The sequence below is a fragment of the Fukomys damarensis genome, unplaced genomic scaffold (assembly GCF_012274545.1).
Source record: "Fukomys damarensis isolate Sample0158 unplaced genomic scaffold, DMR_v1.0_HiC HiC_scaffold_16, whole genome shotgun sequence".
NCBI classification, from domain to species: domain Eukaryota; kingdom Metazoa; phylum Chordata; class Mammalia; order Rodentia; family Bathyergidae; genus Fukomys; species Fukomys damarensis.
This window is the reverse complement of record NW_022900928.1, coordinates 106,627,029-106,640,294: the sequence shown is the minus strand read 5'-3', so window position 1 is coordinate 106,640,294 and position 13,266 is coordinate 106,627,029. Positions and strand designations below refer to the sequence as shown.

Here is a 13,266-nt window from a genome sequence, read left to right as displayed (position 1 = left end):
GCTTTTCTGGAATTTAATGTTTTTGTATGTTGACTTCCGTATAATTACAAATAAATACAAATCCTGAAATTCCAGGTTGTAGCTGCTTGTGCTATGCCGGTAATGAAAGGTTGGAATATCCTGACAAACTCAGAAAAATCTAAGAAAGCCAGGTACTTTGTTGTTATTAATGTAGTAGACTTTGTTCACATGCTTTTAGCCCTTCCCTTCAGTAGGAGTTCAGTGCGAGCCTCGGAGGAAGTTGATGTGCTTGGTTTTCAGTACAGAGGAAATAAGAGCACAGTAAAGGAGGTCACGTCAGGGACTTAGGATGTCAAGCCTAGAATGTGATCAGTGTTAAAAACCCTTGTTTAGTACTTTGTTCTGCTGACCAAAAGAGTCTAGGATTTACTGAGCTGAGACTGTTATTAATTTTGCTGTCACTGTTTATGACTGATTGTGTTTACTGTTTAATTTTGTTTTTTTGTGGTACTGGGAATCAAACCCAGGCTTTTGTGCACAATCGGTGAGTCCTCTACCACTGAGCTATACCTCAGTTCTATTTGTTTTTATTTTGACTTCATGTGAATATTTTTTGAGGACCTTTCAGCAATTTTTGATTATTCTGTATTGTTAAAAGTCATCATTTCCTAGATTCTCTAATGATATTTTATTCTAGACACTTTTTTAGTTCAGGGAATTAAATTCACAGCCTCACACAGTAGGCAAGCACTATAGTGCTGAGCTATATATATATCTAGCCCTAGTCTAGATTCTTATAAAGTTTTCAAATTATGTGTTTAAACCTACCAGAATGGTAGTTGCATTTGCATTTCTTTTTTTTTTTTTTTTTTTTTTTTTTGGTACCTGGGATTGAACTCGGGTCCTTGCGCTTGCATGGCAGGTGGCGGAACCACTGAGCCAAATCCCTGGCCCACATTTGCATTTCTGATAATACTGATAAATGTAAAATTAATACCAACTATATAAGAAATGTATCTATGAAGGTTATTTAAACAGCAATTTTGAGTGCCAACTATTTACATCATTTTGTGTATTGTAATTTTTCATACAGAGAAGGAGTGATGGAATTTTTATTAGCAAATCACCCATTGGACTGTCCTATTTGTGACCAGGGAGGTGAATGTGATCTTCAGGTATCCAGTATAATTTTGTTATCTTTTTAGTTGTCTGAAAGTTTAATTTCATTAGCAGTATTACACTGACTGTTTGGTAATTGTTTAAGGACCAGTCCATGATGTTTGGAAGTGATAGAAGCCGATTTTTAGAAGGGAAACGTGCTGTGGAAGACAAGAACATCGGCCCATTGGTAAAGACCATCATGACTAGATGCATACAGTGTACTCGATGCATCAGGTAATTTTTTTTCTTTGCTGGAATGTCATTGTATACTTAATATTCACAAAAATTTAATGGCATAACATTGGAAAGGATGGCAATTTTTGTTTGGAGGAGCAGAAGGTTGTCGTTTTTAACATTTTTTACATATGCCAATAGAGTGGGTAAGTTTTAGTTAATACCAGCTTCAGTTGAATTGAAAATTAAAGCTGATCTGAGTGTGGAGGTACACACTTCTAGCTACTCAGACGTGAGGCAGGCAAGACCCTTATCTCAAAATAAAAAAATTTAAAATGGCTTGGGATGTGATCAGTGGTAGATTGGTTGCTAGCCATGTGTGAAAGCCTTAGGTTCAATCCCCAGTGCTGCAAAAACTAAAATAATAAAGCCAGTGAGGTGGTGCATCCCTGTAATCCTTGGTACTCAGGAGACTGAGGCAAAAGTACCACAACTTTGAGACCGTGCCTCAAAATAAAAATTTAAAAAGGTCTGGGGCATAGCTCAGCACTCCCGAGGTTTAATCCTTGGTGCCACAGTATGACTGAGTGAATGAATGAGATCTATAAGCATTTATTCCATTTTAATTTGCTGAGCTGTACATGTAGGATTTGTACAGTTTTCTCTTTATGTTATATCTTATTACATTAAATGCATACATTTATTGAAACTGTATAGCCGGGTGTGGTGGTGCATGCCTGTAATCCCAGCACTCAGGAGGCTGAGGCAGGAGGATCACTGTGAGTTCGAGACCAGCCTCAACTACATAGTGAGACCCTGTCAAAAATAAATAAATAAATGAAAAGAAAATCAGAAACTATGCACACAAAGCATGACTGAAAAATATGAATGTTTATTTTTATTTATTTATTTGATACTGGGGATTGAACTCCTGTCCTTGTGCTTGCAAGGCAGGTGGTGGCATCATCCCTGGCCCTGAATGTTTATTTTTTAAATTTATCACAATAACAGATACATTGCTATTAATTGTCCTCTAAATATTCCCTTTGTCTTTGAACATATTTTTGCCCCATGAAGTTCATGCTGGCCTTAAACTCACTAAGTAGCTCAGGCTAGCCTCTAATTTGCAGCAATACTCCTGCCTCAGCCTCCCAAGTGCTGGGTTTACAGAAGTGTGTCACTATGCCCAGCCCATTCTTTTTTGGTACCAGGGATCAAAGCCCTTGCGCTTGTGAGGCAGCGGCGGAAACACTGAGCCAAATCCCCGGCCCAAATCTTTTTTTTTTTCAGGTACCAGGAATCCAACTTGGGACCTTGCACTTTCAAGGTAGGTGGCAGAACCACTGAGCTAAATCTCCGGCTTCCCAGCCCATTCTTGCCATTTCTGAGGCAGTGTGGAAGTCCTCTTCATTAGTGTCTTTAGTTGCACTTTTGTGACTGTCTTCATGTCCTAAATAAATTCAAAATATTTGCCATTTATGATCATTTTGACTGCAGAAGAGCCAGAAGTCACAGAGTGCCAGATCTGGTGGGAAAGGTGGATGGGTACACACCATCATGTTTTTACAAGGCTACCTTGTCATTGGGTGGCACTAGGCAGCAATATTCACTGTTTTTCATCATACTTGTAAAGGCACAAATGAAAGAGGACTTCCAGAACTTCTTCACAAACTGGGAAGATTGAGCCAGAGATTTAGCTCAGTGGTGCGTCTCCTGCCTTGCAAGTATAAGGTTCTGAGTTTGATTACCAGTACAAAAACAAAAAACAAAAAACAAAAAAAACAAAGTGGGAAGATCAGTGGCCTTTTTTTTTTGAGACAGGGTCTTGCTATGTAGTTCAGGCTGGCTTTGAACTCACTGTGATCCTCCTTCCTCAGCCTCCTGAGTGCTGGGATTAGAGTTGTGCACCACTACACCCAGCTTAATGACATAAGTGTTTTTGAAGCAAGGGGGAGTATTTTGAGGAGGATTAATGGCACTGTGTCTTTAACTGTAATTAACAATTTTTAAGAAATATTTACTGCATATTGTTCATCCCTTTTTTCTTTTTTTGGCAATACTGGGGAATTGAATCCAGGACCTTCTCACAGAGCTACGTCCTAAGCCCTTTCTATTTTTTGAGATAGTATCTTGCTGAATTGTTAAATTACCCAGGCTGGCTTTGAACCTTTGACCCTCCTGCCTTGGCCTCCCTGAGTGTTGAGATCACAGGCATGTGCCGCAATACCTTTTGGGGATTATTTTTTATTCAGGGACTATGATTGCCATCAATTATACCTTTTTAGTGTTTTAAAAGTCATTATCTTTGTGTTCATGACTACAAAATGAAATAATTTTGCTGGACTCCATTTAACAACACGTTTACCTTACAGGTTTGCAAGTGAGATTGCAGGAGTGGATGATTTAGGAACAACGGGCAGAGGAAATGATATGGAAGTTGGCACATACATTGAAAAGATGTTCATGTCTGAATTATCTGGGAACATCATTGATATCTGCCCTGTAGGTGCCCTAACCTCTAAGCCATATGCCTTTACTGCCCGGCCATGGGAGACAAGGTATTCACCTTTATATTTTTTGAAAATTAAAAAAAATTATATTTCACTAATATTCAAAAAATATTCAGGGCCAGGGATTTAACTCAGTGGTTCCAGTGCCTGTCTCACAAGCACAAGGGCCTGAGTTCGATCCCCAGTACCAAAAAAAAATGCAGTGTCTTCCACTGCCTACTGTGAGTTTGATCCCTAGTACCCGTGTCATTTTCTTCCTGAGTTTTTTTTTCTTCTTCTTCTTTCTTCTTTGATAACAGGAATCAAACTTGGAACCTTGCACTTGCCAGGCAGCCACAGCACCACTGAGCTACATCCTCAGCCTTCTTCCCGAGTTTTAATTCTCAAGTCTGCTAAGTTTTTATTTGTTTACTCTAAGTAGAACCCTTTTTATTTGAAGTAGTTATATTGAAGGATAGGGTGAACCTCAACAAATTTATTGTAGCTTTCTTAGAAACTAATTTTAAAGTATTTAACCACAAAATTATGTTTTTCACTTGGTTTTTCCCACCAGTAGTCTTGATATTTTAAATTCATAGTCTAATTATTGTATATTAACTTTTAAAGTACACGGAAATGTCATGCTTTATTTATTTAACCAATTCCTGTTAAATACTTAGCATGTTTGTATTTCTTTATAATTATAAATTTGTGGAAGCAGGAGTGGTAGCACATGCCTGTCATCCCAGCACTTGGGAGGCTGAGGCAGGAAGAGCGCCATGAGTTCAAAGTCAGCATAGGTAGGCTACATAGTGAGACCGTGTCTCCAAATATATATATAAATTTTTTATTTACAGTATTTCTGATTCTTATAAAACCAAGAACTGGACTAGGCAGATATAGCAAGTTAGTCTTGCTTTTTTGTTCATTTGTTTTTTGTTTGTTTGTTTTCTTGTACGGGGGATCAAACTCAGGACCTTGTGCTTGCAAGGCAGAATGGTGCCACTGAGCTAACTCCCCAGACCTGTTTTTTAAAAATAATATCTATATCCTTACTGAAACTGTCTACTTGTTGACTTTTGGGTATCATACTTCCCCTTTAATTCTCCTTTTAAAATTTTTGTTTATTATTACTTATTTATTTTTGGGTTTTTTTTTTTTTTTTTTTTTTTTTTTTTTTAGGCTGACCTTGAAAACTCTATGTAGCCCCGGCTGGCTTCTAACTCCAGGATTCTCTTGCCTCAGCTTCCCAAGTGGTATAATTTCAGGTGTGTGTTGTCAGGCCTGGCTCTTTAATTCTTAGATTCTTTGAAATTATTTTGTTTGTTTTTGTTTTTTTGAGATAAGGTCTTCCTATGTAGTTAAGCTTGTATTGAACTCATGGTGTAGCCCAGATTGACTCATGGTGATCCTCCTGCCTCAGCCACTTGAATGCTGGAATTACTGAACATACTTTAATACAGTTTTCATCTTTATTTATTTTATTTTTTTGCGGTACCAGGGATTGAACTCAGGACTTTGAACTTGTCAGGCAGGTGCGTTGCCACTGAGCTACATCCCCAGCCCTACAGTTTTCATTTTTAACTGAGATTTCTTAGGAATTACCCTTGTGTCTGTATCACTTAGTAGTCAGATAGATAATGATTGTGTTCATACACCTTGAGCTGCAATAAGACTTTTTTTTTTTTTTTGAGACAGGGTCTTTCTATGTAGTTGAGACTGACGTGGAACTCACTATGTAGTCCACGCTGGTCTCGAACTCACAGTGATGCTCCTGCCTCAGCCACCAGAGTGCTGGGATTACAGGCATGTGCCACCACACCCGGTTGCAATAAGACTTTGGTTCTCTACCAATGGATTAGAAATAAATAGTGGAACATAGCTAAGGCTCAGGTTATTTTCAGGTCTATCGAGCTGTTAGTCAACTTTTCTGTTATTGTAATAAAATACCTGAGATGGTTACATTAAAAAGAGTGAAGGTTTAAAAAAAAAGGAGTGAAGGTTTTTTTTGGTCTCAGAGTGTTATAATTTTCAGCTCACAGTCCATTGGCACATTGTTTCTGGTCCTATAGCTAAGCAGCAAATCATGGCAGGAGTTTGTGGCAGAGGAAGCTGCTCACCTCATCATCGTCAGAGCAGGAAAAGAACAAGAGACCAAGGTTGCGGCAACCTTGCAAGTCATCTCCTGCACCCGAGTGAGCTCAGACCTGCCCATGAGGCATCTTTTAAAGGGCTCTCCACCTCCCAGCAACACACAGACTGGGAAGCAAGCCTTTTAACATGCAGGCCTTTTTCCAGATCCACACCATAACACTAGCTTTTTACTTTCTCTTGGGCTCCTTGAGCCTCAGTGTTGTCCAGAAGTATGTGAATAGCTTGGGCTCAACTGTAACTGTGTAACCTCAGTGAGGAATGCTTGCCCCAACTACAGCTACAGCCTCAGGTTAGTAGAGTGGTGGCTTCCAGGATATCATATCTGTAGGCAGGTTTGCTATTACTCCTAACCCAGTAAATAGTTTGCATGTGCAGTAGAGAAATCTCTCAGCTCCCAATCCACCCTGCTGTGGAACAAGCTTCAGTGTAAGGTAGTAGGAGGGGGAGAGGAGCAGCTCCAAGGCCTTTCTCCTGATCTCGTGCAGAGCAAAGCAGCTTTCATGCATTAAAGCCTCTTGCATTATTGTATGCCAGCAAAGTGCTGAAGTAGTGTTTTTTTGTCAGTTTTTTCCACTTTTGTTTTTGGAAGGGTGAGTTGGCTGAGTTCTTTAATTGTCCATAGCCATAAATCCTGCCCCTCTTGAATATCTTAATATTCAAACTGCACCAGAGATAGCCAGTTAGAGCCCCTTTAAATTGGCTTCTGTGTCAGCTATCAGTTTGAAAGGTTTCCTTACCGCATTAGGAATTTATGTGGTATGTTCAACTGTTGGGGTATTTTTAAATTGCATTTCCTGTAAGCTCTATTATTTTTAAAAATTTAGAAAGGAAACTAAAAGAAAATTGTTTCATGCCGGGGATTTATCTCAGTGGTTCCACTGCCTACCTCACAAGTGCAAGGTCCAGAGTTCGATTCCCGGTACCAAAAAAAATTTTTTTTTTTTTATGAACCAGGTAACAGAAACTGCTGTTATTCTCAAGATCAGAAAATGTACATACATGTTTATTTTCTCAGAAAGACAGAGTCCATTGATGTACTGGATGCAGTTGGATGTAACATTGTGGTTAGCACAAGAACTGGAGAGGTAATGAGGATCTTGCCACGGATGCATGAGGACATTAATGAAGAGTGGATTTCTGATAAAACCAGGTATGTGCTATTTGTTTTATCTTTTTCATTTCATTTAAAATAATTTTAAAATCATTTTTGTAAACAGTTTATATTTGCAGATTAGCTAATGAATATAGACTATTGAAATTTGAGTTTTTGTATAGAGAATGGGAGACAACTGACATTAATAGTCCTGGGTTTCGGCCAGGGATTTACCTCAGAGGTTCTGCCTGCCTAGCAAGCACAAGGTCCTGTGTTTGATCCCTGGTACGAAAAAAAAAAAAAAAAGTCCTACGTTAATTGATAGCTGTTGTATTACCTTTGAGAAGAATCTTTTTTTTCCTCCAGTGGGGATAAATTGAAGTAGATTAAGATATTTTTAAATCAATTTGAAGATAAATATTTTTTTTTCATGAACCAGGTAACAGAAACTGCTGTTATTCTCAAGATCAGAAAATGTACATACATGTTTATTTTCTCAGAAAGACAGAGTCCATTGATGTACTGGATGCAGTTGGATGTAACATTGTGGTTAGCACAAGAACTGGAGAGGTAATGAGGATCTTGCCACGGATGCATGAGGACATTAATGAAGAGTGGATTTCTGATAAAACCAGGTATGTGCTATTTGTTTTATCTTTTTCATTTCATTTAAAATAATTTTAAAATCATTTTTGTAAACAGTTTATATTTGCAGATTAGCTAATGAATATAGACTATTGAAATTTGAGTTTTTGTATAGAGAATGGGAGACAACTGACATTAATAGTCCTGGGTTTCGGCCAGGGATTTACCTCAGAGGTTCTGCCTGCCTAGCAAGCACAAGGTCCTGTGTTTGATCCCTGGTACGAAAAAAAAAAAAAAAAAGTCCTACGTTAATTGATAGCTGTTGTATTACCTTTGAGAAGAATCTTTTTTTTCCTCCAGTGGGGATAAATTGAAGTAGATTAAGATATTTTTAAATCAATTTGAAGATATTTATTTCAATCTGTTATTCTGTGTCATAGAAAAGAAGTTAAAGGAGTTTATACAACATAATTTTGATAAAATCTGCAGGTATTTAAGTTTTTCCAATAATGATTTGGCTTTTCAGCTGTTGTTTTGTGTGCTTTAAGATTTTTCAGCAAGCTGAAAATATTTAAAAAATACATTTTTTGTATTTTAATTTTCAAGTAATATTCATAAAATAATAAGCTCTTCTCCCCAAAACTAGAATAACTAATTTGTATTTAGTTATTTGTTATTCTCTTTGACACTTTAATCAATGTTATATTTAAATGACGTTTTTTTGTAGATGTTAAACCTGAAAGTTATAGTTGCCTCTTCAGCAAGATCCCACAATGGTGTGATTTCTGTTGTCTAGATTTGCTTATGATGGGCTGAAACGTCAGAGACTCACCGAGCCGATGGTCAGAAATGAAAAGGGGCTTTTAACCTACACCTCGTGGGAGGATGCACTGTCTCGTGTAGCTGGAATGGTAAAACATTGAAATACAGAAGTAGTGTGTGATTCTCAAGAAACTTCTTTCCTATGAAGAGGGGGATGTGTTTCTTTTCTTTGCTGTTGTCAAGATTATAATCAGTCTTTAATTTGACAAAAAGTTATTGAGAGGCATGCGCCAGATGTGTGAGATGTCATGATCCCTACCTTTCACAATGTTGCAGAAAAGGAAGAGGCATACTTAGGCTATATGCTAGCTTCTATGAGTAGTACTAGGACTGATAGGAGAGAGGGCACATAGGAAAGGCAAGCCTACCCAGGCCCTTGTACCAAGATGCCTTCCTACAGCAGGCTAAGAATGAATGAGAAGTGGAAGGGCTGGGATGTAGGTCTGTAGTATCGAGTATGCTGAGCTTTGCATAAATCATGGGCTTTTATTTACAGCACCAAAGTCAAGAGCAAAAGTGGAAAGAACAGTTTTCCGATCAGAGAACAGCAACAGACAGACCTAGAGGAAATAGCAGACTCTTCAAAATAGATTTCATTTAAAGTAACAGTAGCTCCAGAGTCTTCCTTCTTCAGGCTTCATTTTGAAGCCCTTTTGTTCCTAAATATAAAGCATATACAGACATGGTGGTGCATGTCTGTAATTCAAGTACTCGGGAGGCTGAAGCAGGAAGATCACTGAGTTTGAGGCCACCTTGAACTACACAGTGAGACCTTGTTTCAGAAATAAATAGGGCCGGGGATTTAGCTCAGTGGTGCCTTGCCTTCCTTGCAAGCACAAGGTCGTGAGTTTGATCCCCAGTACTAATAAATAAATAAGCATCCACCTTTCTTCCAAGGTGGTATTAGCCTTGGCTTTACATATACCACTGCTACTTCTCACATTTATTTATTGTGTATACTGGGAACTAGTGCATATGCTAGGCAGGCACTGTACCACTGAGGTACATCCCTGGCCCTTTTTTTTTTTTTGGTACCAGTGATCGAACTCAGGCCCTTGTGCTTGTGAGGCAGGCGTCAGAACCACTGAGCTAAATCCCAAGCCCATCCCTTGCCTTTTTTATCTTTTGAGACATAGTCTCTTCAAGTTTCCCAGACTAGCCTTGAATTTGTGGCTCTCTCATTCTCCTGAGGAGATGGGTTTACAGTGTTGCATTAGTGCACCTGGCTACTTCTTACTTTTAAATAAGAATTAGTGAAAAGCTTTCTTGCTTTTTTTTTTTTTTTGGTACTGGGTATTGAACTCGGGTCCTTGTGCTTACAAGGCAGGCAGCAGATCCCCAGCCCTCTTGATTTTTTTTTTTTTTGTACAGCACTAGAAAATGATTGGCATTTTGTTTTCTGAACAACTCTTTGCTAACAGGAGATTTCTAGGTGAAGTTGTTTTTATCCATTTCTAGCTGCAGAGTTTTCAAGGCAAAGATGTGGCAGCAATTGCAGGTGGCTTGGTGGATGCTGAAGCTCTGGTAGCTCTGAAAGATTTGCTTAATAGAGTGGACTCTGACACCTTGTGTACTGAAGAGGTCTTCCCCACCACGGGAGCTGGGTGAGAACCATGAAGCTATGCTCTGGGTGTACAGTTTTCCTTTTAGTTAATAGTTCATGTGTAAAACAAACAATCATATTTCTTGTGTGAATAACTAATATAGATTCCCAGAGTGCACATCATTTTGTTTTCACATGGTGATCGAAATCAAACCAAGTGCTGGGTGATGGAATCCAATTACTAAGTATTGAAACTATTCAATTTATTTAATTTATTTTTTTAATAATTTTGTTTATCTTTATTTTTTTTCTCTCATTGTGTTTATTGGTATATTTTAGGTATACAGTACAGTTACATTCATCATTGGGATCTTGTACCTTTACATGACAGGACTTGGTTCTCATTTTTTCCCCTTACCCCTGCCCTTTCCACCTCCTCCCCTTCTCATTTACAAACACTTTATTTCCATTTTTTCATTTTCTCATATTTTTTCCTTTTCCCTTATTACCTTTCACCTGCCCTTCCCACTTTCCCTACACCTTTAGCCCCTTCTAGAATATAAAAAGAACTCAAAGCAATCAGTCCCCCCAATATAAAGACCTGATTAAAAAATGGACATCTGAAATGAACAGACATTTTTCAGACCAAGAAGTAAAAGCATCAAGTAAACATATGAAAAAATGTTCCACATCACTGGTCATTCGAGAGATGCAGATGAAAACACTGAGATTCCATCTCACCCCACAAAGAATGGCTGCTATCAAGAAATCACCTAATGGGCTGGGGATTTAGCTCAGCGGTTCGGTGGCCTGACTTGCAAGCGCAAGGACAGGAGTTCAATCCCCGCTACCAAAAAAAAAAAAAAGAAAAAGAAATCAACCAATAACAAATGCTGGTGGGGTTGTGGGGAGAATGGAACCCTTCTCCATTGTTGGTGGGAGTGCACACTGGTGCAACCACTATGGAAATCAATATGGACATACCTCAAAGAGCTGGGACTAGAGGTTCCAATTGACCCAGCTGTCCCTCTGCTGGGTATCTTTCCAAAAGAATTAAAAGAATCATATCACAGTCATATATGTGCACCTGTGTTTATAGTGGCACAGTTTGTAATAGCTAAACTTGGAAACAGTCCATTTGCCCATCAGTTGGAGACTGGATAAAGAAGATGTGATTTTTCTATAAAATGGAATACTACTCAGCCATAAAGAATGAGAAAGTAGATTCATTCATAGTAAAATGGATACATATTGAGGATCTACTCCTAAGAGAAATAAATAACACATGTGTAAATACCAAATAGTTTCTCTGGTGTGAAAAACTATAATGGTACATAAGATCCTAATGATATAATTGACAATGTGAAATATGAAACTGTTTAATTTAGAAATATTTCATCAAAAAAAAAATACTTCATCAAAATGTTTTGTGGGAGAGCACCATGGGTTTGATGATAAGGAGGCTATTCAATGGATTCTTAGTATGTATTAACTTTAAAGTAAACTTGCATCATATATATTCTATTTCCAGAACAGATTTGCGTTCCAATTATCTTCTTAATACTACAATTGCTGGTGTGGAAGAGGCAGATGTTGTCCTTCTGGTTGGTACAAATCCACGTTTTGAGGCACCACTTTTTAATGCTAGAATCCGAAAGAGGTTAGTAATATTTATTCAGGGTTTTTAAAATACATAATTTTTATTTTTTCTGATTTATTTGTGGAAAATAGAATTTTAGAAAATTTCTGTAAGTACTAGTTGTAATGAGATTTCAGAAGGTAACTGAAGCACATTTTCTAACAGGTCCATCCTTCCAGCCACCACAACTGATCTCTTTATTTTGTTAGTTTTTAATTTGTAAAGGTGTTTAAAATGGTCTTTGTATAAGCATTTTAAAAACATTTTAAACCCATATTAACTGAAGTTGACATTTTGTTGTATTAGTTGTATGATAACCCTGTGCGTATCTGGGGTGTGTGTGTGTGTGTGTGTGTGTGTGTGTGTGTGTGTGTGTGTTGTATCTTCTGGATCATACATATTATTCTGAATCATTCGGAAATAAGTGCAGGCACGGTACCTAAATATTTCAGTGTGAATTCCCTAAGAACAAGGAATATTGTCTTAATTATGAAATTTAGAGGCTGGGCGTGGTGGTGCACTCCTGTAATCCCAGCACTCAGGAGGCTGAGGCAGGAAGATTGCTGTGAATTCAAGACCGGCCTGGACTGCATAGTGAGTTCCAGGTCAGTCTCAACTACATAGTTATACCCTGTCTCAAAAGAAAAGAAAAGAAAAGAAATTTAGTTTCGATAGAAAATTATTTCTTAATGCACAATTTATATTCAAATTTTACATATTTTCCCATTAATTTCATTTATAGCAATTTTATTTTTCCTGTCCATCAGCATATATTCTAGAATCACATATTGCAGTTAATATCATAATCTTGCCAGGGATTTAGCTCAGTGGTTCTGCCGCTTGCCTTGCAAGTACAAGGACCTGAGTTTGATCCCTGGTACCCCCCCCAAAAAAAAACATAATCCTTTAGGTCCCCTTTTTGTTTTTTTTTCTTTTCCTGAGACAAGGTCTTATGATGTAGTTCAGGCTAGTCCTAAACTCACTATGTATGTAAGGCTGGCCTTGAACTTGTGACAAGCCTTCTGCCTCAGCCTCCCAAGTGCTGGGATTACAGGCATGCACTACCATGCCTAGCAAGTCCCTTTTTAAGAAAATGTTTTAAGAGGACAGGTGAGTTATTTTGTAGAACATCCCCATCCTTGTTGTTTTGTATATTAGAAACTTATAAAATGACAGTCACATAATTTATTGTCTAAACTGGGGAACTGTTGAGAGTGAAAGAGGGAGTTGCTAGTTACTTCATAATAACAGGTAAAACCTAGCTCTGTTTCAGAGAAACCATTGTACTTATAATTGTTTTCAAAGTAGGTAGATTCATAGTTCCATGTCATAAAGAATAAATATGAATGGTATAGTGTATTTTCATGAACTATGTTTAATGTCCTTAATGAATAATTCAGAAATAATTGATCTGCCATGTAAATACTACAAAATAGAAAGTTCAGATAAGTATTCTAAAATCAAAGTCTTTGTTTGCACATGAATTACAGTTAACATTCCTACAAAAAAAAATTAATGCATTGAATTGCCTTAACATGTATTTTTGCAACACTGTTTTCAAAAGTATACAGTAAATTCTATTTGTTAAGATTAAATGTTCTTTCAGCATTTTGTAATTATAAATAAAGGTAGTACTTTGCATTGA

The 13,266-nt window shown here is 37.6% G+C and overlaps 1 protein-coding gene across 1 annotated transcript in view; it reads left to right on the top strand.

Annotated features, from left to right (window-relative positions):
• Positions 1 to 13,266, top strand: part of Ndufs1 (NADH:ubiquinone oxidoreductase core subunit S1) — a 38,479-nt gene that overhangs the window by 11,954 nt on the left and 13,259 nt on the right. The window contains exons 5-12 of the mRNA XM_010616103.3: positions 76 to 152; positions 1,055 to 1,136; positions 1,226 to 1,356; positions 3,669 to 3,854; positions 6,955 to 7,089; positions 8,414 to 8,528; positions 9,898 to 10,043; positions 11,514 to 11,642. Of these exons, the coding sequence (XP_010614405.1) occupies positions 76 to 152; positions 1,055 to 1,136; positions 1,226 to 1,356; positions 3,669 to 3,854; positions 6,955 to 7,089; positions 8,414 to 8,528; positions 9,898 to 10,043; positions 11,514 to 11,642 (1,001 nt within the window). The remainder of the gene's footprint in view (positions 1 to 75; positions 153 to 1,054; positions 1,137 to 1,225; positions 1,357 to 3,668; positions 3,855 to 6,954; positions 7,090 to 8,413; positions 8,529 to 9,897; positions 10,044 to 11,513; positions 11,643 to 13,266) is intronic.